Below are 27,133 nucleotides of genomic sequence, written 5' to 3'. Positions count from 1 at the left end.
TGAAGTAGGGAGAAAGCTGAACAGACTATTTTCTCACAGCTCCCCCTTGGTAGATCAAAGGAATGCTTCAAGAGGGAGCTCAGTGCTGAAGACATTCTCAGCTCACTAGCAGCTCTCTCCCACACCCTCTCTCAGTTGTTTATTAGTTTAACTTACGAAGGGAAAACAAAATATTCTTTCTGAGGCCCCTGCCTAGCCTTACAGATTCTCTTGGGTGGAATGGGACACCTTTCTGCTCAATGCATCTCTTGCTCTTGGTAGTGGGACAACTTCTTGGCCCCACCACGAGCCAGATTGTCAGAAGCAAGCATCACCACTATACATTTTAGACAGCTGTTTATATTAAAAAACAGCAGCAGCTGCCTGTTTTCTTCACATTAGAGTCTCTGCTGCTTCCTGGTGCTGAAGCTCAGCCCCCTCCCCTTGCTAACAGAAAGTAGTGAGTATGGCTTTCAGGGAAAGCAGGCCTCCAAACTCTAAGATTAAAATTAAACATACTGCTAAACAGATTTAAAGTGGTTAATCACCTTGCTTTTACTTTTGAAGAAAATGAGGGTTTGCTATTCTTTTGTTCTATTATAGTACCACACTATCAAAAGTGTTAGAAATAGACTAACTTGCATCACATGCTTCCATTTTTTGAAACATTTATTCCTATCTACCACCACAGAATCAACTGTTTCAATAGAATCATAAGACTGGAGGAGATGTCGAGAGGTCATCTAGTCCAGTCCCCTGCATTCATAGCAGGCATAAATATTATCTAGACCATACCTGACAGGTGTTTGTCTAACCTGCTCTTAAAAAAATCTCCAATGACAGATTCCACAACCTCACTAAACAATTTATTCCAATGCTTAACCACCCTGACAGTTAGGAAGTTTTTCCTAATGTCCAACCTAAACCACCAATTTAAGCTTATTGCTTCTTGTCCTATCCTCAGAGCTTAAGGAGAAACATTTTTCTCCCTCCTCCTTGTAACAACCTTTTATGTACTTGAAAACTTATGTCCCTCCTCAGTCTTCTCAAGACAAAACAAACCAACTTTTTCAATCTTTTCTTGACCTTTAATCATTTTTGTTGCTCTCCTCTGGACTTTCCAATTTGTGCACATCATACCTGAAATGTGGCACCCACTGATTTAGAAAACCAAAAGAATATAGGCAGTGCTGCATTCAGTAGCTTCCCAAGAGTACCCACCCTCACCCTACAGTTTTTTTCCCAGTAAATACATTGGTCTGTTCTACACTATCAAACAGTTGTGTTTAACCATCATGCTTTTGCAGAATTTAAAGACAAATGTAGCTGAAGTAGCTTAGGTCCTATCTACACAATGAAAAAAGTTGCTTTTTAAAAAATGGTTAGCTCAACATGATCAGGATTCCCCTCCCAAACACCTATGTACCTTCAGTTTATCATCTTCACCATCAGTTAAAAGAATTGTAAAATAGGAAATCCTCATTAACATCCAAGTAGACAATCATGTTAAGCTAACAACTTTAAAGAGCTACTTTTTTTTAGTATGTAGACATCATCTTAGTATCAAGGGAGCTAAACATTGTTATAACACGGTTTAAAAATGTGCTATATCCTTCAAGAGAGCAAGCATAGTCAAGGCCTAAGATATACTTTTACATAAAGAACAATATGCTTATGAGTGGCAGATGCTTATTTTAGAGTTATAGCTTTCTAGAGCACAGTTTACAAAGAACAAAGAAAATTTTATTTAGAATTATGGCTTAAGAAAATAAATTGAAATACCTTACTGTCAAGTTTTAGCATGACCCTTCCAAGCCCTCTGATTGGCCGTGGAGCGAGAGCCTCCTGCCGCTCCTTCACAAAGTTTTCCAGAACATGCCACCAACTACTACAACGTTTTGCCATGAAGTTTACAACTCCAAAGTGGACCACAAGTTTTTTAACAACCCAAACTGTAATAAGAAAAGAGGGAAAAAGGATTAGGATTTAAGAAGTGTACCACATCAGGATTTTTCACTCCACTGTGAGAGATTGTTAGAAAAATCAAACTGTTTTAATTAAAACTCCTCACCACAAAACATCAACTTTTTAAAAACAGGTGGCCATTTACTTGCAGACAAACCATGTTCAGCCATCTTTCTTCTTAGGCAAAATAAAAGTGTACATCTATTTATATATATAATGTTTACAATAGGAACAGCTATATGTAAGCTTGCAACCAAACTCATAACGATCCTGATTTCATTTGCTCTTAAATCTCTAAAAAAGAAGTTCTCCTTTGGAACCGAAACTGCGTATCAACTCAAAGAAGATTATGGGAACTTTCAGTAAAATCCATACACAACTTGAATTAGGCAAATACAAGGAATACTTTTCGTTTATGGAAAAATACTAAATCAGTAAGAACATACTGTGCACACAGCTAATTGTAACATCAAATATGTCTCAAGACTGCTAGGTAAATTAGAAAAAAATGTAAAGTTACAGTTCAGCAAAAAATGGTCAGTTCAGGTGCAATAAAAAGATTTTGGTTAGGATTTTAATTAATTATGACTTGTACTACAGAGTTCTGTAACTCCATAGTGCCATGTTTTTATTTTACAAAATTCATTTTAAAACTAAGAGTGGCAGGGGAAAAACACACACATACAATTCGACAACTCCAAAAAGAGTTTATAACTAAGCAAATCTTCAATATTTCTTTTACTCAATTACATCGTGTATCAGCTGCAACACCCTGTGTTTCTCTTCTAAAATAAGAGGAAGATTAAAAAAGAGAAAGTTACTTACCTTGTGCAGTATCTGCAGTTTTTCAAGATGTGTCCCCCTATGGGTGCTCCACCGTAAGTGTGGCAACATCCCCTGCACCTCAGATCGGAGATCTTTACCAGCAGTGCCTGTTGGACCACACATGCATACCTCCTGCCTCTCATGCCATGAGCGGGACACACACGTCTCTCGCTGTGCGTCCGATCACCCGCCTAGTTCCTTCTCTGCTGCAGAGCTTATGTTTCAGCTCCAAAGCAGAGGGGAGGCCGACGGGTAGTGGAGCACACATATCTTGAAGAACCTCAGTTACTGCACAGGGTGAGTAAGCTTCCTCTTCAAGTGATGTCCCTAAGGGGGCTCCATTGTATACAATTAGAAAGCAGGGCCCCTAATTGTATACGCTGGAGCTTCAGAGTGGCATTTACTGCAGATGACAGGACAGTGTGTCCTAGTAGAGTATCTGCTGCGATGTCCTGAGTAATGGCATGGTGATAGCTAAAAGCATCCACTGATGCCCACGTGGCCACTTTGCAAATGTCAACATTACTGAGAAAGGCAATCAAGGTGACGAGCGAGTGGATGGAATATGCTCTAGTTCCAGGAGGAGGTTGTTGATTGTGTAATTGGTAGGACAGGTGTATATACTGCGAGATCAACTTGGAAAGGGGTTGCTTAGAGATGGCCACACCTTTATTTTTCAGCTGTTGAGAAGAATAAGCATGGTGATTTATGGAAAGACTTTGTTCTATGTAGAAAGCTAATGCTCGTCTGACATTCAGGGTGTGCAATGTTGCCTGTTCAGGGACCGCCACCTTGTTGTGGTGAAGGGGCTTGAGTGTTGCAATAATCCTCAGAGCTATGTTGGTTGGGGACTCCATGTTCCTGGTAGGGTCTCCAAAGGCAAGCAGGTCTGAAGTGAGGTCCCAGACAAAGCACTCTCCAATCCACCAAGTCCTCAACAGTGGATCAGGTGGAAGAGTGTCTTCAGATCTCAATGGTTGTGAAAGCAGATGAAGACTGAAGTTGGCAATCTCCAGTCAACACGGACTTTCCCTGCCACTAGGCCCCAGACCTCCAGCTTGTCATGACTGTGTGGTCGCTGTAGGTGCACCAGCTTCCCAACATTAAAAGAAATCACACGCATGCTTCTAACACAGGAAAAATCTCTTTCCAACCTTCCAAACCCTTCAGCGACAGACTAGTGGTGACAGGGACAGCATTAGTGAATTGGGCAGTCCCTCACCACTAATCTTTACATAGGTGGTGGTAGCTGGATGGTTGTCTGCCACCTGGACTGAGACGTGTGTAATTTGGCAATGGCTATCGCGACTGAGCAGTCCTCTTTAGGATCCCCTCTGCTAAACCTGCATGGGGAGAGGACTAGAAAGGGGGCCCTAAACCTAGGCTGTCTCACCACATCCAGTGGGATCACTCTGCCTGCAGTCGGAATTATAAAAAGACAGTGACTTTCACTACATGTAATGTTCGCACCCTGATAGATAACAAAGATAATGTATGACCGGAAAGAAGAAGAACTGCTATTGTCACCAGGGAACTTGTGAGCTATAACACTGACGTCACTGCCCTGAGTGAGACAAGGTGCATGGATGAAGGTCAACTGAGAGAAGGTGGTGAAGGCTACACCTTTTTCTGGAATGAGAAATCTGCAGAGGACAGGGGCACTCATGGTGTCGGTTCTGCAATTAAGAATAAGTTTGTCAGTCAGTTTACAGAACTTCCTGTAGGACTCAATGAACCTCTTATGACTCTTCATCTTAAGCTCAGCAACAACGAGTCTGCTGCTGTCATCAGCATGTATGCTCCAATACTCAATGCTGACAAGTATATCGAACAATTCTATACAGATCTTGCCAACATTCCCCAGGAGAACAAGATCATTCTCCTCGAAGATTTTAATGCTAGAGTCGGGTATGAGTCAGATCTCTGGAATGGCACCATCAGAAAAGGAGGCGTAGGAAAGGCAAATCCAACAGCAAATCCTCCTGAGCAAATGCATAGAACATCGCCTGGTCATCACAAACACCATCTCTAGACAAAGTGAGAAATATAAGACCACCTGGAGACACCCTCGGTCCAGACATTGGCACCTTCTTGATTATGTTATTGTCAGAGCTCGAGATCGGAAGGGTGTCTGCGCATCACGAGGGAGATGCATGGAATCAATGACTGTTGGACAGACGATGGCCTTGCTATCATGAATTTCCAGATCGTTTCAAGGCATCGTAAGCAGGCAAAATCAGTATGAAAGAAATTCAATGTCAAGTCCCTTCAGGACATAGTGAGTCAGGACAAACTTCAGCAGTGCCTCCAAGAGAGGTTTGCCACTATTTCAACAGCTGATGACTATAATGAAAATTTCTGGAAGGGATTAAAGGCTGCCATTCTCTCAGCATGTGCTGAGACCATCAGCTATGTCACCTGCTATCACCAAGATTGGTTTGATGAGAATGATGCTAAGATTCAGGGCTTGCTTGACAGAAAAAGAAAAGCTCATCTCGTATGGCAAAAAGACATTACATCTGGAGAAGAAAGAGTCATACAAGCAACCAAGGCTAAAGCCCAAAGGAAAACCTGCAACATCAAAAACAAGTGGTGGTAAGAAAAGACCAAGGAGCTTGAGCTGATTAAAACATGACAGGAGGATCTTTTTTCAGGCAATAACAGGCATTTATGGTCCATGCTCCCATGGTCCCACACCACTGTTAGTCAAAGATGGGTTGACTTATTTTACGGACAGTGAAGCCATCAAAGCCAGGTGGAAGGAGCATTTTGAGTCACTCCTAAGCCGTGAGTCAACTTCTCTGATGCCACTATTGAATCTATACCTCAACAACATGAAAGAATCTCTTGCTGACCCCGCTGCCCTCAAAAAAGTAACACAAGCCATTATACAAACCAAGAAAAATGAGGCAGCAGTGCCAAATGGCATAACACCTGAAGTCTACAAGTTTGGAGGTGAAGAACTGGTGAGGAAGCTCCAGAAACTTTATCTTCATATCTGCTATAATGAGAAGATTCCAGAAGACTTGAGAAATACCAACACTCGCAATCTTTAAGAAAGATAATGCGTCAATTTCCAAATTCTGACTTGCCTTGCTATCTACAGCAAGGAAAATTCTCACCCGTATCCTCTTAAACCGATGACTTTGCTTTGCTGAGGAAATATTGCCAGAATCTCTGCAGTTTTAGACCATCCCGTGGGACAACTGACATGATCTTCATTTCCCACAAAATCCAGGAAAAAGTCTCGGGAGTAAAATCAGGACCCATACGTGGCCTTCATCGATTTGACAAAGGCTTTCGACTCAGTCAATTTCAAAGCCTTGTGGAAGGTGCTGGCCAGATTTGGCTGTCCTCAAAAATTTATTAAGGAGGTAAGGCTTCTTCATGATCAGATGACTGCCACCATTCTCTGTAATGGCCTGGAGACAGACGCTTTTGTCATCAAAACTGAGATTAAGTAAGGATGCGTTATTGCCCCAACCCTGTTCTCCATCGACTTAGCAGTCATTTTGGTCCTCATTAAAGATCTCCTCCCTAGTGGAGATGACATTCAATACGGAATGGATGGGCGGGTTTTTAAATCTTTGACGTCTCCGCTTGAAGTCTAAAGTCCTCAGGGCAGACTTTGGAAACAATAGAGTACTACTTCTACCTCAGTAGCCAACTTCCTCAAAATGCAAAAAACAGTGAACTCCAGCACAGGATCCAGTGTGCAAGTGCTTCTTTTAGGAAATTGCTCCGACGTGTTTTCATGAACCGTGACCTAGCGCAGGACACCAAGATCCAGGTCTATAAGACAACTGTTATTCCTACACTCCTTTATGGATACTAAACCTGGGTGACTTAACAGAACCTCAACAGTTGGAAAGGTATCACCAACGATGCCACCAGAAGATCCTTTGCATTGAGTGGTAAGATCACTGCACTAACGCCAGCATCCTCACTGAAACCAATGTCACCAACATTGAAGCAATGATCCTCATACATCAACTCTGCTGGGCTGGACACTGGATGAGGATGCCAGACTCTCGCCTCCAAAACAAGTGCTCTACTCTCAGCTCACCCATGGTCAGAGATCCTGTGATGGTCAGAGGAAACACTACAGAGACACAAAGCGTATCTCAAGAAAACTTATGTGAACATCACAAGCTGGGACAAGCAAACCACCAACCAACCTCAATGGCGCCATATCCTCCATCAGGCAATGGTCCGCTGGAGGGAGGGAGAGAGAGAGAAGAAAGGAAGGGGGAGTGGGGAGAAAGAACTCTCTCCCAGCAGGCAGATGACTCACTAGGAAATGTTTGTACATACTGCAGGCAGACCTGTGGTTCCAGATCAGACTCTTGAGTCATCTCTGGACCCCTATATAAATTTGTGGCAGAGATCATCCTTGAATCGAGAGATCACCGATGATGATGATGAAGCAATGTTGCCACCGCTTGGTTGCTGTGCGGCTTTGGAAAGAAATTTAGATGGAAAGAGGATGGTACCTTGAGTAAAGATTTGGGATGAGGATGTAGCGTAACCATGTCTTTATGAAAAACTGTGAACAGGGGGTATACCATAAGAGCTCAAATTTCTCCAACCCGTCGAGCTGAGGTGCTAGCAACAAAAAATGCTGTTTACATAAATAAATGAACATAGGAGCATGCTGCCATTGGTTCAAAATGGAGGTCTAGTAGAGTATAGGACGAGGCCAGGGTCCCAAGCCAGGATTAGATCCTATATGTGAGGGTAAAGATTTTGCAAGTCCTTTAGGAAATGTTTCATGAGCAGGTGGGTGAAGGAGGAGTGTCTGTCTATCTGGTAGTGAAAGGTCATGATGGCTGACAGACACAAATGAAGCTCATGAATAACCCCAAGCGTTTTAAGAATGGGTTCATGAGAAGGGTCACTGAAGAGGGACGGAATATCCTTCCTTGATCTCTAGAATCTACTTGTCCAAGGTAATTAGCCCCCATGATGGAAAGAAAGGGTCTAAGTGGCCACCAAACTGGTGGGATGTTGGAGATGGTTGATGTCACCAGAACAGGGGGAGGTTTCTTAGGGCCTCGAGCTCACCTTCAAAATTGTTTGGTTGAAGATGTAGTCCCTTGTGTCTGTGCTTGGTAGGGGACTTCTGGTGACAGCACCGAGTATCATAGTGCCAATCGAGAGTGTACTGTGAGCAACCCATCGCTCTCTCGGCATTTACACTCTAGTGCCGAAGAGACACCCAGGGAAATATCAACTTCCCCTGCAACCGTACCCACCACAATTCCTTAAGGGAGTGTAAGGATTCATCTGTATGCTTCACAAATAATTTGGGACCCTCATGGGCTAGGTCTTCGACAGTGGTTTGTACCTCCTTAGGAAGGCCGGAGAGGTGCAACCATAATGCCAATCTCATGACTACGGCAGTTACAATGGAACAGGCAGCAGTATCCGCAGAATCCAAAGACCAGGGGCAGCTCTAGGCATTTTGCCGCCCCAAGCATGGCAGGCAGGCTGCCTTCGGCAGCTTGCCTGCGGGAGGTCCCCAGTCCCGCGAATTCAGTGGCAGCCTGCGGGAGGTCCGCTGAAGCCATGGGACCAGCAGACCCTCCGCAGGCATGCCGCCGAAGGCAGCCTGCCTGCTGCCCTCGCGGCGACCGGCAGAGCGCCCCCCGCAGCTTGCCACCCCAAGCACGCGCTTGGCATGCTGGTGCCTGGAGACGCCCCTGCCAAAGACGCTTGTACAGCTGTATGGGCCAAAAAGTGTCCTTCGGATACGAGCGCCTGGAGTTGTTCTGTTTTTTGTTATCAGGAAGGTCTTGGCAGAGTTCCTGTAATTTATAGTATTTGAGGTAATTGTACTTAGCCATGAGAGCCTCGTAACTGGATATTCAGAACTGAAGGCCACATAGATCCAATTGCTTCCAGTCTCTGCCATGACAGGTGAGTCGAGGTTGGTATTGGTGTCCTTTTTCTTGTATGGCATTGACAACTAAGGAATTTGAGGTGAGTTGAGAAAAAAAAATTCCAAGACTTTTGTGGGAACATAATATTTTTGTCCACCCACTTGCACATTGGTGGGATGGACGCTGGGGTCTGCCAGAGCACTTTGGCAGGATCAAGAAGGGCCTCATTGACAGTGAGGGCTATTTAGGAGGAGGAAGATGTATGCAGGATGCCAAGCAGCTTGTGTTTTGATCTTTCACCTGCTCCAAAGGAATCTGGAGGGATTCTATAGGGAATCCTATAAAACAACTCTTGGAAATGTTTGAAGTCAGCAGCAGTAGGAGATGGAGGCATGATAGCCTCATCGTGGAAAGAAGTAGTGGAATGGCGGTGGAATTTCCTCCTCCTGTACTTCCTCCTTAGCTGCTACAGAGAGAGGGTCAACCTCTGGTGGTCGAGAGACCGTCAGAGAAGGCAAAAATGTAGGCCTCCAGCTTTGCTCCACGGGAGGTTTCCCAAACTATGCTCTGTACATGGCCCAAGGATTCCAGTATGGCCAATGTTGAGGGAGCGGCACATGGGGTTGCATCCACAATGGACGATATCAGGGCCCTGGTCTGCTTATGGATAGTGAGGATGTGTAGAGGAAGTCTTTTGTGCCTACCTCAAGTATGAGGATGGGATGGAATACTCCTCATCCTCCTCTGCATTGCTCGGAAAGGGGGATGCAGTCCTCGGAGGAGAAAGGGAAGAATGGTGAGAGTCCAGAGAGAGGGACTGAAGTGGAGGAAGATCGTGCCTGAGCAGTGGTGACTCAGACACACCAGATAGGTAGGTCCTTGGCATATCTGAACTCTTGGGGAGGAGGAAGGAGCATCGTTGGTACCGGCATGTAATCAGTGCTGAGGGAGAGGTGCATTCTCCTGAGCAGCCAGTAGATGTGTGGAAGGCTTGCTTGGTGAATAGGACTTTGCTTGGCGCTGAAATGGACATTGTAGCAGTAGGGCTGTCAACGCCACAATACCCACAGTTGGTTTGGTCAGGACGGTTGGCACTGTTCTTGAACGTCTTGTGTCTCTGTCCCCAGCACCGAGAGACGGTGCCGAGGGCTGCAGGTCTGTCCAGTTAGGGTCTTTAGAACTTTGCTTAGCTCTGGTACCTGAGGTACTTGGATGGGCCCTGGAGCTATGTCCCCTCTCCAGAGATGTCAAGGCAACTGACCTTGCAGGAAATAGTGTTCTGGCAGGCAATGTCTCAGACGGTGATGAGGGAGCTCATTTATTTCTCTTCAGAGCGGAAAAGAGAAGATTTTCTTTTAGAAGGGCATGGCAAATGAGGATCGGTGGACAATCTAGTGGAGTGTGAGAGCCATGCAGGGAAAGCGTCCAGGTCAGCGTCAGATGCAGGACGCCGAGATTTCTCCATGAGAAGTCGCAACTGAATGTCCCAGTCTTTTCTGACCCTGACAGTGAGGTTGTGGCAGTGAGCACGCTTTTGCAGGACACATCCCTCTCTCCGGCAGCAAATGCCCTGTGGATGACCATCCATTACCAGGAAGGCAAACCAGCAGGAAACGCACCTCTTAAACCCGGGAGATACAGGCATAAGGGTGAGGGAAAAAACTTCCTGGTCGGGAAGCGGGAAACAAAAAGCTAAGCTACAAACTAACAGAGAGGGTAGGAAGGCATAAAAGCAATTTTTTAAAAAAAGAAAAAAAAGTAGAGGATGAAAAGGGAGGAAATAACTACTAAACTACACTAAAAAAGTAACAGGTAAGGCACTATCTAACTGGGCAAAAGGAGAAGCGAGCTCTGTTGTGGATTCCATCCCAGACCAAGGGCAGTAGAGAAGGAACTGGGGACGACAGTACTATTTTTTTTATACTTTATATATCTATCTACATATACACAGCTCATGGTGTGAGATGGGGGAGATACACATGTGCAGTCCGACAGGCACTGATGATGATTTCCAATCCTAGGCCGCACCTACAGTGGAGCACATATAGGTACATGACTCGAAGAAGAATCAAAAAATCATGCAAGTACAATTTTAATTTGGCAATTTAAAATAATGCAAATCAAATTCACATTCCCACAGAATGTTAATACACATTGTAGATAAAGTGATTTGTACTTGGTCTCTGCTTATATTAAATACTTTTAAAAATTATACCATGTGAGTTAACATTGATATGTGAATCTTAAAACTATTGCATTTCCTGATTAATTTACTTTGCAGCCTAAACACTGCATTAAACAGTTTTTTGCATTTAACACACCCCATTTAAAAACCCAACTCATTGCTGTGACTGATATTCAGGAACCATTAATTTAAAAAAAATTGAAGTACAATTTTTTGTTTTTGAAATCAAGTCGTGAACAGAACCATGACCTGTGGATTATTTCTTATTGTAGATCAGTTTTGCCACAAGGCAGCAATACTGAATGTCATAAATGGATCAATTAAAAGTGAATGCTAAGATTTATTTAAATTTGTTCACTTAATGCACCAAACCGAAATCCTTTCTGAGGTAAACAATGGTTGTGTTGAAATCAGTATCCTAAAGCAACACAGGCTCCTATGCAATAACATTAAAAACGTATTCACTGCAACAGTATAGACATTTGTTAATAGTCTAACAGATCATGTTAATATTTAATAAAACTCTTATGTTCATTCAAAAACTCCTCCAAATTAGATACAGTATCTATTAACAAACACTACAAAAAAAAACCCTCAACATGTCTTCTTTTGGAAATATCTAGATACACAAAATGTCATCGCCCTAAAGGTCAAACTTTAATGTCTACTGGGAGTTTATCAAAGTTCAACAAAAGACCTATCTGTAAACCTTTGCTGAAAGCTTACGCTCTTGCTCACAAATAGAGTAATTTATTTTTACAATTTTTCCAAGCTTTGCTTTTACTTACTATTGGCTCCACCATGTGGCAAACTTGTGTACTGCATTAAGTATCTTGCTAGATTTAAGTACCAATAAATGTCCAAAAATAAAGAATATATTCCACACATTCCAAACCTCAAAATTTTACCAAAAATTCCCAAGCATTAGTTCCTAAAACAGACAAAAGCATATCAGGAGGCTCTATGCATATTTGTGGTATAGTTGTCATATCTTGTTAATACAGAAAAGAGAAGTAAATCCAGTGAAAGCAGAAGAATCCTAATTAGGAAAAGAGGAAAAATAGCTACCCACAAGGTATAGCAAGAAAGTTAAAATAGTACAAAGGACGTGAACGTGAGCTGCAAAAGTGGTAGAATAAAAAGGGAAAAAAACAGAACAAGGGAACAAATTAATAGAGGAGTCAACCTATTTTCACATGCATGCTGCACTTAATAAAAGTTTCAGATGTTTCACGACTGGTCTTCTGTTTAAATTTTAAACTAAAATTCTTCTTGCCCCTCTATGTTTTATAGAAAAAATTCCCACCACCCTGAACAAAGTAAATCTAAGAGAACATCATTCTTCTGAAGTGTAAGTGAACTGAATGGGAAGTGTTTACAGTACCAAGACATTTCGGAAACATGGAGTAGTATTTAGTCACAGCCCTCCCTATTCTGGGAAAATCAAACCCTCTCTATGCAAATATATTTTCCTATAATGCAAGAACTTTTTTTTCCCCTTTCACAATGGTCCCTTCTAGCTTATCTTTTAGATTTATTGACTAAGTCATAAAGGGGCGGCGTAATTATAAACTGCACAAAATCTAGAACAGGGAATCATTAAGTTGTATAGGGTAAACTAGAACCACTGGGCTGTCAAAGGAGGGGTTTTAAAAAAACCCAAACAGAATAACTTTATATTGATTGGAAATATGAATGTTATAAAATAAAAATACTCTGTATCAGTGACCTGTCGGTCATCACTTATCATTCCCCCGATCTTTACTTTGTTTTCATCCATGTCATTGTTAAAAATCTTAAATAGCATAGGGTCAAAAATAAGAACATTTACAATTACACTGGATGTGATCTACCCATTTCTAAAAGGAATAACGTTCATACTTCAAAAGCTAGCCTTAACTTACTTACAAGGGTTAGGAAAAAAATTCCTTCATGGGCAAGTTATTCCATAACTGTTCACTATGGAGTTTCTTAATGGTCTGGAAGATATCTGGTTTTGGATATTTTTCAGACAGGAAACTATAAGCCACTTTTCTTCTCCAATCAAGGGTGAAACATTTTAGTGCTGAAGGAAGATCATTCTTGGTGGTAGGCCACGTTTCTGAAAGTGGCTATCCACAAAAATATGCTGAAACACAAATCTACCATTTTGACAAAGAGTTGGAACAGGCACCTCTTTGCTCATACTTTGCCAACTGACTGAATTCTTAATTGAATTGTCTGATTAAGAGACGAAGGCAGCAGAGAAGCATGTTCTCTCTTCTAATTATTACTTTCATTTTTAAGATTTATCAAGTCAGCCAGCTACTACTACAGATATTCTGTAACTGCTTATAATTATAAATTAAGTGAATCTGCGCTACAACCACACATAGTATTTTCATAATAGTCTGAAGATAGGCAAATGAAGCATCCACATTTAAGTGCAAGATAAGTAAGAAGGTCTAAAAATCCAACAGTGTTGTAAGTAATATTTTAACTGGCATTACTAAGAACTAGACAATGACCTGCAACAGGAACTGGCAATAACTGCACAATCCAGAGATTCAGCCAGATTTGGACTACGACAATGGCCCATACAAGTGTAACAAAGTAGATATCACTGGTTTTCTTCTTTCTAAGAAAAGCTCCAATCTCAGGCCTGTGTCTGCCACCGGAAGTGGATGAAGAGGAGGAAAACGAAGAGGATGAGGCTTGAGAGGGTTGCCCACTTTCTGCTGTTTCTAGAAAAAAGAAGAAGTAGTTATCGCATGAATTTCTACTGCTGAACTGAAAGAGGTTACCTAGTAGATCACCAATATTTACCCTAGAGTCTTAACAGCTAAATGCATAGCAGGTGCAATCCTACTTCACCAAAATAACCCAACAAAAATATAGAGAATGTGTTAAGTTTTCCAGAGGAAAACAAAATCTAAGATGTATACTATACTGTTAGCTATAAAATTAGAAGAATTTACTGTATTATCCTTATGGCAAAGATGAATAATGTAATGTATTTTGTCTATGAGTTCAATAAAATCCAAATGCATGCTCCAGGCTATTTTTTAATCAAAACCCTACACTTCAAAGCACACACACACACTATACTTTGAAGTGAACACTTCCATCTTACAAATCATTTAAGTATAACGTGTGGCGTTCTTTTCAGTTATGATCAGACTATAATTATACAATATTTATGCTGTGATCTCAATGATATTACCTTGCATGTCATACTTTAATATCCTTGGAAACAATACCATAAAGAAAAACAAACAACTTTAAAAATTAGTAGATAACTAATATGTCATTGTATGACTAAGATGACACTAAATGTTTAATTAAGCTTCATCTTCACTAGTTTAAAAGTTAAATTTTTTAATGTGTTCATCTTTAACAAGTGCTGACTACTTAACCAGTGTATAATATTTCATTCTAATCAAAAGCCCAGTTTACAGAAAATTATAATGCATTCCATTCCCCCCACTCCAAAGAGGCTTACTGTAAAGAGATGTACTAATATTCTACAAAAGCATTTGTGTGGCTCGTTTTTGTTCTTTGACTTTTAGAGATAAACTAGCAGCTTTCGCACAGGTGTGAGCTGTAAACCCAAAATGGCTGAGAACTTAAAAAATCAAATGGTAACAGACCGTGAATCCCAGTGTTGATTGAATCTGGTAATATTCTGAACACAAAAAAAAGCTCTCAACCATAACAACAACAGTATCCATCAATTCATAATGACACAAAAGACATTCTGATCTTCAGAGGGACAAATCTGGAATCTTGGTATTAGGAGTGCAGGTTTGTCAGAGTTGGAAAAAGGTCATGGATACTGTGATTTCCCCATTTGTCTGTGTGTCCATAATTTTATTAAACTCACTCCACTGTAGCGGTTTCTGTCCCACAAGGCTGGGCCCACCTCCCAACTCTGGTTGTTGAGACCTGGTGCAGGGGGTCCCAGTGCTGTCAATGAAATGGTGGCTGGGCACTGCAACCCCCTGCACCAGGTTGCAACGGCCAGGGTGGGGAGCTGGGCCAAGCCTCAGGAGGAGCGTGGGGTGGGCTTGCTCTCCAGCAGCCCTCCTCCTCCTCCTCATTTATGTCAGTGTTTATTTTTTTAAATTAAAAAAACCCCATAAAATCTGTGACTTTTACTAAGGTAAATAAAAATGCAACACGATTTTTGATAAAAATGCTGTGACAAATCTGCATCCCTACTTTATATAGACAGATACTACTGTCAGTGAAATTTGCAGGTGGCTCTTCTGGTTGTAGACATCTGCATAAGAGCCAGGCAACAAAACTGCATCCTACACTAGTCTACCCATTACATGGTTCTGTCTTCAACCCCCAACTCAGTGTTCAACAGAACCTAGCCTCAGAGGTGCTGGGAACCGATTTTATTAAGCTTTACTAGCATGAGGTGCCTGGTTTTAGTTGATGAAAAAAAAATACCAGCAGGGTTCTTGGTTATCTTCAAACCTGATTTTGCACATAACATCACTAACTAGGACTGACATTACTTGAAGAACACTTACGATCATACAGGAAGACCAGGCCCTAGTTCAAGGGTCGGCAACCTTTCAGAAGTGGTGTGCCGAGTCTTCATTTATTCACTCTAATTTAAGGTTTTGCGTGCCAGTAATACATTTTAACTTTTTAGATGGTCTCTTTCTATAAGTCTATAATATATAACTAAACTATTGTTGTATGTAAAGTAAAGAAGGTTTTTAAAATGTTTAAGAAGCTTCATTTAAAATTAAATTAAAATGCAGAGACCCCCAGACCGGTGGCCAGGACCCGGGCAGCGTGCACCACTGAAAATCAGCTCACATGCTGCCTTCGGCACATGTGCCATAGGTTGCCTACCCCTGCCCTAGTTCATCTGAAAAGCTGTACCATGTTGAATAGTAAAAGACAGTTTCTGACTTTGTTACATAATGCATCACTCAGGCAAAGAATGTAACTCCGCTGCTGGATATTCTGTTAAGTCATATTTATCACCATCAGGAGTTTAGCATCCAAAAAAGTTCTAGGAACTATATTACTTTATGGATTACTGCATGTACACAACTCCTTTTCCTCTTACTTTCATTCCCAAACACAATATGGTAAATCTAAGCTATTTTATAGTAGTGGGCAAAATTCCAAACATGTCAGTGAGAAGAAAGTGCTAAAGCAAATGGCAAGAGACTTGAGATGATAGCTCCTATAAATCCTGCCACGTGGCTACTTAGCCTATCCATTTTTGCCACAAACAATATGGCAGCATTTGCTTTCTCTAATTGGCAGTTATCACTTACCAGAAATTTTAGAAACACTTCATACCATTGGGAAGGACCCAGTACTATCATTGATGGAATAGAATTTCCACAATATTCAACCACAAAACAAGGGAAGCACAAATAAAGGTCTCTATAACCAAAGTGCTTTATAGTATTGTAACATTTTTTTTTTAATTAACATTGTGGGTAAGTACCAACACTAGCAGAAAGCTTGAAGCATTGTTCTTTGACCAACTAATGAAAAGCAACAGTATCAAAATTCAGAAATCAATTTTTCTGCAACTAATAAACATCACTTAGCACCAGTAATTTATTTGCAGAGTAGGCACACAGGAGTCTTCATTCTGAAAACTGATGTATACCTGGTGATTAAGCTTGAAGAATGACTGAAAACTTCTGTAGAATCTTACTACCAAAAGGAGTATAAAGGAAAGTTGACTACAAAATCGACACTGAAAAATGGGGTTATAGTCCCAAAAAAGTTACCCGAAGCACATTTATAGAATGTATACCTGCAGCACGTGCATGTATATTATTCACAGATATATAATCTCCAGTGAGAGGCATAGCTAAAGCTTTGAGAATAAAAATAATCTGCCTTAAAGAAAATATATTTCCAAACCAGCTTCCAAGAAGAAATATCAGAATGGAGTGGAGGAATATACTGCATTTATTGGCAATTGTTTGTCACATGACCAGCAGGCCACCCAAAGTCTAGCTAAATCACTTCTCTCATACATCCAGGCTTCATACATCTCTTTTTTCTTTTCTTTTCTTTTTTTTTTTTGGGGGGGGGGGGGAAGACCACAAGGGGGTGAGCAAAGCAAAAGACACCACACCCCACACTCGAGGGAAACAGCCGCTCCAACCTGAAATTTCAAGGAATCTCTTTCGACATTTTTTTCAATGTATTCATGTGAAGAAGTGCTTATCTTTGAAATTTTAGCATGCTAATCTGAGTGAAGAGGTTAGTTTCACTTGGAACAGCATGAAACACTATGAGAGCAGAAAGATTGCCTTTATTTTAAAAATGAGTGTGTTGCTAAATGTTTCAAACCTAAATCTTTTTTGAGTACTATTTGCATTGGAACACTTAAATTAGTAAACGCGTATGTGAATACACTTGTGTATCCATCTCTCCCAGAGTAAGATATAGTTAGACTGCTGCACATCAGTTACTACCTGGCGGTGGAAGTAGCTTTTTAACTTCCATGAAGCCAATTTTAGCTAGAAGAAATTTTATTAATGCTGTGTGCTTGAAATAACCTTACACTGATCTGTATGTCCCATCACATGGAGCACTATTTGTGTGTTGAAACCAAGATCATGTCTTTTAAACTCACTTATTTTTGCAGTAGCTTGAATTTTATTTTTATTTAGGATGTTCAACTTCAAGTTTGAGATTAAGGCACTCTAGTCCTGTCAGGTCACTGGGCCTGTTCTGACAGTTCATCCTCAGATGTTGATGGAATATTTTAGTTTCCAGAGAGTTCTGGAGGACTATTATTTTGTCAGCAAAACATTCTATCAAAGGCCTATTTAGTCTTTATAGTGATCTTCTGCCCATGACTAAAGAGGCTTTCCACCCCCAAATATACTTATTGAACCTTCATCTTCTCAAGCTGCTGTTTACAGATTACCTGCAACAGAAGCTAGATGTCTTTGAAACTGCATGCTGAATTAAACTAACTGCAAGAAAAAATCTTTAGTCTTGTGCCATGGTTGAGAAGATCAAAAGGAAGCTTTTTGCCTCCACAGTACTGTCCACAAAGTTTTGCATTACAAAGCATGTTCAAGGCTGCCTCCACTCACGCACGAAGCCTAACTTTTTCTTGCTACCATGAAGATATCAAGGGAAAGAAATAAGTACAGCAGGAAATACACCAAGAAAAAGCTCTTTTCACAGAACACTAATTATGAAAGAAAACTTCTCCCAGGCACAACTTCTGCATCTGCAGGTAACAGTTTAAATGACTAGGTCATAAAAATTATATTTAAAATAGTCATTTACATGTTAATACTGCTGTCTTTTGAACAACTTTTAAACCAGGAACACCAACTCCACAGAGATAAGTGTGGTAATTTGAGGGTCGGAGAATTTTTAAAAATTTGTTTCTAGTTTCCTCTTGGTTCATGCTTTTAGAACAAATTCAAATATTTTCTTACAGAGTGTTCAGTCACCTGAGGGTTGGGGTGAATGTTGCTCATTACTTGAATCATATCCTGTGACAGATATTGCCATGGCAATTGTAGAAGCAGCAATGGAAATCATTTGACCAGGAAGTTCCGTCCCTATAAAAATAAATACAGAAGTAAGTAAAGAATCAACCTCTTCCCAACTCTTATCACAATACTATTTATTTCTGTTGCTCAACATCCACTGAAATTGTACTTCAGTGAAACTGAAGTGGATAAATATTCACTTTAATAGTTACATATATTACGTAGACCCAGTATGATGATCTTGTGATGTTTCACTCCATACTCTTTATGAAAATATGCTTTGGATAGGAATATGACATAACTGAGCTATACTTTAAGCAAGATGGCTCATGTAAGAACCTTTCCAATGATATGATTTACTGAATGTGATTATCCAATTTGTATGCCAACTTCAGATACATAGTTAATATTCTTTGTTTCATTTCTGTATCTGTATTTCATATGGGTTACTTTGGGTGTCACCCCCAACTAGACCTTCAGATACAACAATGGAAAAGCAAGATAGGGCTAATGGCCCATTAGCAAAGACAATGGACTGTGAAAGAGCTTAGTCTTCCTGTGGACGCTCCAGACAGCTTACGAGTAATGGCTGCAAAGCCCTGCAAAGACATGGGTCTGAGTCACCTGGTACTGGACTCACCCCTTGGAATGCCAGTGTTCTTCCACTGGGAGACAAAAGGTTCCTGCCACACACAAAAGTTATACAAGGCAGGGGAGTGACATCATTGTAGTTCTTCTCTGCCTCCTCATCCAAAGAGACACTGAAAAACACCTGGAAACAAGAACTGAAGGGCATCTAGCTTGTGAGTAATAATACCTGAGGTCTCAAGGTGGAGACCAGTGAAGCTGCATTTCAAGAATTTCTGTAACCTACTTGTGACAATATTTAGGGTGAGAAATTACTATTTGTAACCAATTTCTTTAGTGAAACAAGCTTAGTATGTTTGTTTTGTTTTATTTGCTTAGCAAACAGAACAAAGCAGATTACTAGCTCTTTAACCACTTATAATTCACCTTTTGTAGTTAATAAGTTTATTTCTTGTTTATAATATATCCCCATTTGTGCATTTCATAATGGGTAGGGTGTAAGAGGCTGTGCAAACCTTCCTCCACATTGAGGGAGAACGTGGATTTCATAATATACCTTTGGGTCTGCACTCCAAGAGAGGTGGACACCTGAGTGTTGGGGCAAGTCCCTTAAGCCTAGGCTTCCCAAAGCTGATCTTATTATCTGTGTCATTCTGCAGTTGGGTGGTGCCCTGCCTGTGTGCGCGTGCGCTGGTGGAGGCTTGATAGCCTGGCTCAGCAAGACAGGTAAAAAGGGTGCCCTGGTTGGCAGAACAGGCAGGCTCAGTGATATCCTAACACATCAGGTGGCACCTTAAGGGGTCCAACCCGTCACACATCTATCACTGAGAACTTATCAAAATTTTGTGTCTCAAGAAAACATATGCATTTTATGCCCTGGCTGTGGTCTAGGATTCTCATGGGGGAATTCTGTACCACTGAAAAATTCATGTTCCCTGCAGATTTTTTTTTTCCCCTCCACATAAAATAGTCTGCTTGAAAGGTGCTGCAATTACACCTTTCACCCAGTAGGGGCTTCTGTGGCACCAGAACAGAGGGCAGCTGCTCCCACTTTGGAGCAGCCAGTCACAGCAAGTGGAGATGGAGCAGAAAACACTGCATTCCTAAGAGCGCTCTGCCCATATGTCCAGATAAGGAGGCCTAGAATATTGGGGGGGGGAGGGGGAGAGAGACAGACAGCATGGGGCACATAGGGCTGCTGGGGAGATCACAGACTAGGGTTCAGAAGGGCTAGTGTGGGGGACAGACTGGGGTAGGGGCTGAATGGAAGTGGGGGTACCAGGGTGGCTGAATGAGGGTGAAGGGCCAAATGTGGACAAGGGAGGGGGGTGCAGGGACACATGGAGACAGGGACAGATGTGCCAGACAGAGGATAGGGGTCAGCTGGAGTCTGCATGGGGGAGGAGCTCCAACAATCCCTCCATCCCCCTAAAAAACCTGTACCATACTTCTCCCACCCACATCTAAAAACCCTCCAAGTTCACTCCCTGCCTCCTTCCCAGCAATTACTTCCCTCTCCTTCAGCTCCTCCATTATCCCTGATTCGCACCTTTGCGCTGCTTCTTAGGGGTGCAGGAAATATGCTTCTGTACAATAGTTTAAGTTACTAGTAAATCTATTTGCTAAAAAACATTTCATTAATCTTTTTTGTCGTCTGTATTCTTACAGACATATTTGCTGACAGGTATTCTGAAATAAATTACCAAAATAATTGAAACTGTTGATTATACTGCACTATTTTAACAAATACAATATGCAGAATTTTAAAATATTGTGTGCAGAATTTAGTTTTTTGATACAGTATTCCCCCCAAGACTACCTAGGAAGAGATCTCTCTTCTTGTCAGCCATATCATCTGTGAATTCCAGCTCACCAAAACTGTTCCAAGTGGCAGGCAATCTGATTAACCTGAAACCTCTATGGTTAGTAATAAAGTTTAGGGATCAAGAAGAACAGTTTCAGGGAAAACTGAGTCAGAGGGTACTATAAATCCATATTCTAAGTGTTTTTAGGATTGCTTGAGTACTGACCACCAGCCAAATGTAAATTGGACCGTATACTATATCCTCAATGATTAATCATTGAAGCCAACATGAGGAGCACTCAGTTCCTAGAAACTAGGAACTATTTTGGTACAACTAGTATGCATGAGGGATGACTTCCAGCCAGTGGAATTCATAGTAGGAGAAAACAATTTAATCTCAATTGACATCTACACTTGGATCTTAATGGAAAATGTTGAGTGGAAGAATTCTAAGCATTTGTGGTTACTAATGAGAAACTTAAGGATTGGTAAAATGGTCTCAATAAGTTACTGCACAGCAACACTTATTTCACTAGGAGGGTAGTGTAGCACTGGAATTGGTTATCTAGGGAGGTGGTGGAATCTCCATCCTTAGAGGTTTCTAAGGCCTGGCTTGACAAAGCCCTGGCTGGGATGATTTACTTGGTGCTGGCCCTGCTTTGAGCAGGGGATTGGATTAGATGACCTCCTGAGGTCTCTCCCAACCCTAATATTCTATGATTCTAACACAGAGTGTGACTCTATAGTACAGCAGTTTGCCACACAGCAACATCCTGTGTGGGCACTGCTACGGCACAGTACAAGAAGTTCTGGAATGCAGCTTGGCATGCTACTACTTAAAGCCACACAGGGACTTCCATTGTGCTGTAGCTTCATCCAGACGGCACATAACTTCACAGCAACCTGGTGTGCTGTAGATTCAAACCCTCAGTAGAGAAGCCCTAGTCTCCCCACTGCCCACCTCCAACATGATTACAGGTGCAGTTAAAATTGTTGACATACTTTAACCATGTATTCCATACCTTTACGTATGTTTCTTTTAAATTTAATCTTAACTGTGCATTTCCTGGGTTTCCAATGCTTCTTGCATACCCCAGACTAACTACACAAGTACTGAAATGTTTTAATCTTAATTTACCAATATGTAGCTCAACCTTAACTTCAGTTTAACAAAATTTTGGAATTTTCTTAGGTTCTTCAAATTATTTGAACTATGAATGCCCTGCTATGATTTTCTTTATTCCCTAGAGCAGTGATCCTCAAACAGCAGCTTTCAGGGGGTCTGCCAAGCAGGGCTAGCATTAGACTCGCTGGGGCCCAGGTCAGAAAGCTGAAGCCGGAGGCCTTGAGCCCCACCACCCAGGGCTGAGCAATTTAGCTTCATGGGGGCCCCTGTGTCATTGGGCCCCAGGCAACTGCCCTGCTTGCTACCCCCAACACAGAACCTTGCTTTTCTATGCAGAAAACCAGTTGTTGTGCCACAGGTGGACCGTGGAGTTCTTATAGCATGTTGGGGGAGGCCTCAGAAAGAAGAAGGTTGAGAACCCCTGCCCTAGAGCACCCTGCTGAAGAGCAACAGGACATGATGGGAGTGCAGAATGAGTTCTTTACTCCCTGGGACATAATGCATACTTCCCGGGGACAACCAATTTGAGGGCAAGGATTCTTTTCTGGGATTCCCTCCATGGGGGTCAGGGTGCATTAAGAGGAGTGGAAAAGGGAAGTGTTTTCTTTATTTCTCAAGATTCTTTTTCTTTCCTTCGTGTTCTCTTCCCCATCACAACTCAGGGAATTCTTCTCTCCTTTCCACCTTTCCTCTGCAAGCTTAAGTTCTCATCTTCAGTGCCCTACCTTTATCTTTGATCCTGGAAGATTTTTAGTCGTCTGGAATCAGAGCACAGGCACTAACATGTATGACACTGCCCAGTGTAATGAAACTGGTTTGTTCAGCCTGATCCCATCCCACACTTTCTGGCCTCAGTATAAGTATAAGGGCATGTCTACACTTACCTCCGGAGTGATCAATCCAGCAGGGGTCTATTTATCGCAGCTAGTGAAGACGCGATAAACCGACCACCAGGCACTCTTCCGTCGACTCCGGTACTCCACCGGAGCGAGAAGCATAGGTGGAGTCGACGGGGGAGCATCAGCAGTCAACCTACCACAGTTGTAGGCAGACCTAAGTACGATGACTTCAGCTACATTATTCACATAGCTGAAGTTGCGTAACTTAGATTTCCCCACCACCACCTAGTGTAGACCAGGCCTAAGACTCCTAAACAATACTTCCCTAGAAAGTCTCCTAGGATTTAAATCTACGCACTGACAAAATGCCTTTGTCCCATGACTGGAGCTCTGAAAATGAACATTTGTGCTGGGAAAACATTAAACTGGAGTATTTGAATTAGTAAGAAACAAGCATCTTTAATCCTGTACTTTCTCAGAACCGGGGCCATAATCTCCTCATGCCTTTCTATAAGAAACCCAGTCTGCAAGCATATTGGTCACACTAATGAGAAGTTAGAAGAGGAACAGAAATTGCAGTTTAGAACAACAGTCTGGATTCCATAGAGTCACTACAGAAACCTAACATTAGTATACTGCAAAACATTTTATTAGATAGAACCAATCAGACTTCGGTTTTAGGAAGCATAATCCATGATATTTTTAATTAGCAAAAACTCCTACTTTCTCTATAATAGAGAGTACACATACACAAGTCATATGATATTAAAATAAACTCATGAGTAACCCAAGCAGTTTTACAATTTCAAGTCCTCCATTTTCCATAAGTTTACCTTGGTTGACAGCAGAAGAAAAGTGACTTATTTCTTACCAGAAGACTCCTTTCCGCTCTGTTGCTCATGCAACATGCCCACTGTCATCAGAAAAACTATAACCAGAAATACTGGAATCCTCCAGGAGCCAGCCACAGAAGCTGGGGAAAAAAAAAAAAAAAAAAAAAAAAAATTTTTCAGCAAAGTTTTTCAGAATTTAATAAAAAATGTTAGTGTAATGCAGCCATTCTGAAGAGAGCAGCCACAACTGGAATCTAGCAATTATAGATCAGTGCCTAATATTACAGAAGTGTGAGAAATGTTTCTACAGTTACAAAATATTTAGACATTTTATGCATTTCTTTCCATTCTTATGGGACATTTACATTTCTCAATACTCATTCTAATACCTATTACTCAGCACTCTTTTTATTCAAGTAGTATTACATTATATTGGATATATAATTTAAATTTTTTTTAAAATAACTTACATTTCAGAATAACTAAAGAAACAACTTTCTTTTAGTAGAACTTCCGTAGAATGAGACAGAGGAATTTTCTTGCTTGCTTTTTTTTGGGGGGGGGGGGGGGGAAGGAGGGGGGGGTGGTCTAATGCTTCAGGATTTGAAGACCAATATTTGTTTGGCTGAAAACTATCCCACAAAGCCACTACATGAGATCTTAAACCACAAAATAGTGTACGTATGGGCACATTTGTGCAACAGTGCATAAGAGATGCTGCCTCAGTAAGACATGAAGGAGTGAGCTATGAGCTCTTTCAAGAATATTAGCTTATTATTAATTATATTAATTAACTACTGTAATGGCTAGTGACCCCATACAGTTATGCTATTAGAAAGGCAGAAATAGAACACGATCTTAATAAAAAAAATTAAACATTCTTGATATCAATATGCTCAGACTGACTGTAGGAGGAAGAGTTTATTTCCATGTTAATTCTGCCATTTGTCTTTTAGGTCTTTAATCTTTGTTACTGAGATTCTCTCTAAAAAAAAGTAGTAAAAAGTTACAGATGAGGGGCCAAATTCTCTCCTGTGGCCAAGTTCTGCAGGAAAAAAAAAAGTGGTGTCAAGGAGCTGGTTCTGATCCTTGATTTTAAGGGCCAATCACCACCTGGCCCCCGTCAGCATTTAGAGCAGCCGCTCTAACTTACACCAGTGAAAAAAAGGCAGGCAGTGCTGCAGAGTTCCTCCATATCCCCTCCCTGTTGACTACTCCAGGGGGATGGCAGCACAAAAGCTACATCCTGCAAACTTTACACCAGCGATGAGTTCTCCTGCACGAAGAGAAATTCTCTGCTGGATATTTGTAGTAAGAATCTGGATCTTTTGTGCCACCTGAGGAGGGCAAAGGGGCTGGATCTCAGTTGAGAATTTAGCCCAAGGTTGTTCTTTGTTAGGCTTCCGAATAACATTTTATACACAAACACAATGATGTGTTACCCACCTAAGTGGAAGAGCAGCATTATCCAGACAGGAATGGAGATTGCTCTTAAATAACGTTCAGTGCTTGCATTCCACTTGAATGAAATGGTCAATAGATAACCAACAACCAAGGTCCATATCTTTAAAAGAAGAAGATATTTATGGGCATACATATGTACTACACATACATCAGTATATACAGATCCATATTAATCAACAGTTAGGGTTTTTTATACGAACTCGTGCACCTTTGAGGGTTGTCTATTGCAGAGGTCTCAAACTATGGTCCGCGGACCACCAATGGTCCGCGAGCTCCATTCAGGTGGTCTGCGGATAGTTCCCTCTAAGTTGCATGCCTGAGTGGCTGCACACAAGAGAATGAAGGGCCATCCACCTAATTAGTGGAGCTACACAGGCATGGCTTCACTAATTAGGTGCCTGGACCCTGGAGAAGATGCACATGTAAGGTGAGGTGGTGGCCTTGGGGGGAAATAGAGGATAGGTGGGAGGAGACTGGGCAGTGAGAAAGGGGGCGGTGGGATTTGGGATGTGCAGGGCTGCAGTGGCTAGAGAAAGAGGTGACTTTCCCAAGCTCCAGGGCTGCGGCTGCCAGGGAGAAATGACCCTCCTTCCCAGCCTCAACTCTGTGGCTGCTGTGGCAGGGGAGAGACATCCCGCCTTTCCAGCCCCAGCTTGGGGGCTGCTGTGGTGGAGAAGAGAGGGAGAGACTCCTCCTCCTTCACAGCCCCAACTTGGGGGCTGCCGTGGCAGGGGAGAGAGGGCACATCCATCGCATTAGAAAGGTAAGACTACTGATCTTAAAATGAGTTGTGTGCTTTTATTTGTAGAACAAAAAAAGTTTATTATTAAGGGTTTTTTTATATAGCGCTTTTATCCAAACCAATTTACAATAGTTAGCTAACAGTACAAACAACATTTGGAAAGATCATTAAGTGGTCCTCCGAGACCCTCAGCAATTTTCAAGTGGTCCATGGAAAAAAAAGTTTGAGAACCACTGGTTTACAGTATTAAGCCACACCTGGGGAAAAAAAGTGGATCAATCTTTAAATCAGAATATTTGCAACTATTAAATTTCTTCTTTCTATACCAAAAAATATTGGGTTGCCCACTATATACCTATTTCAAGTTTTTCCTAAAGTTTAGGTCTAAACTCTGATATGGTTTAAATTTGTTTTATTTTGAAGGGGAAGCTCTCTAGTTCTAAATAACTATTCACATCTGTATTGAGGCGGTCTGGCTCCCTGCCACCCCAGAGGGGGATGAGCCTCTCTGGACACCAAAGTGGGAAGAGCCAGCAAATCCTGTACCCGCCCCCTCAGCGGTCAGGGTGCAGGACAGGAAGTATAAAAGCCTGCCACCAGAGCTCACTTGGCTCTCAGCCACTGGAGCGACCAGACGTTTGTGGCGTATCTCCCGGTGAGGAGACCACGGTGATCGGTGGCCGACCTGAGGACTGGACAGACCAGACACCACCGGAAGCTAGCCCGAACCCAGAAGAGCTGCCAAGCCTACCACTCACCAGCTATCCTGAGGAGCCCATGATGCTAGACCCCCCCGGAGGACACCACTTGGACTCAGGTACCTCTAGAGGAGGAGGAAGGAAGTAGCCCGGGGGCAGCTGACTCTAGTCTGGCTGTAGCACTGCCAGAGCCCATGTCAGTGTGTTGCAGCCAGGATTCCCACTGATGCAGCAGCAGGTCTTCTGCTGCTGCTAGGGCCCTGGGCTGGGATGCAGTGGAGTGGGTGGGCCTGCATCCCCCCAGCCACCCAGCTCATGGGTGGCAGTCTCTCCCTCTCCCAGGCCTTTGGAGGCTTGGGCCTACTAGTGACCATTTGTTGCCCCGCCCTGACCCAGGGCCTGGGCCTGCTAATACTGACTGTTTGCTGCAGGACCATGCTAATTCCCCAACACACTTGACCAACGCAGTGAGGCGGTCTGGCTCCCCATCACCCCGGAGGGGGATGAGCCCCCGCCAACCAGCCTACACCATCATTCTTCATAGTCTCCACTCCCTTTGCCAAAATAATCAGAACTATCTATCACTTGTGTAGCAAGACAAAAATGTGATCTTCTGTTAACTAAGATTTGCATATTTTCCTGGTAAAAATCATCTTTAATGTTGATGCACAGTTAAAGAGTTAGTAGTCCCATCCATTTCTTCTTTATGCACA

General features: G+C 42.0%; 1 protein-coding gene across 1 annotated transcript in view; it reads right to left on the bottom strand.

Annotated features, from left to right (window-relative positions):
- LOC120393921 (transmembrane protein 245-like) overlaps positions 1-27,133 on the bottom strand; it is a 142,514-nt gene that overhangs the window by 100,114 nt on the left and 15,267 nt on the right. The window contains exons 3-7 of the mRNA XM_039518378.1: positions 24,963-25,080; positions 23,555-23,656; positions 18,285-18,395; positions 13,344-13,529; positions 1,762-1,931 (exon numbers count right to left, since the gene is read on the bottom strand). Of these exons, the coding sequence (XP_039374312.1) occupies positions 1,762-1,931; positions 13,344-13,529; positions 18,285-18,395; positions 23,555-23,656; positions 24,963-25,080 (687 nt within the window). The remainder of the gene's footprint in view (positions 1-1,761; positions 1,932-13,343; positions 13,530-18,284; positions 18,396-23,554; positions 23,657-24,962; positions 25,081-27,133) is intronic.

The sequence above is a fragment of the Mauremys reevesii genome, unplaced genomic scaffold, assembly GCF_016161935.1.
Source record: "Mauremys reevesii isolate NIE-2019 unplaced genomic scaffold, ASM1616193v1 Contig37, whole genome shotgun sequence".
Taxonomy (NCBI): Eukaryota; Metazoa; Chordata; order Testudines; family Geoemydidae; genus Mauremys; species Mauremys reevesii.
Note: the sequence above shows the minus strand (reverse complement) of the source record. Positions and strands in the feature narration are given on the sequence as shown.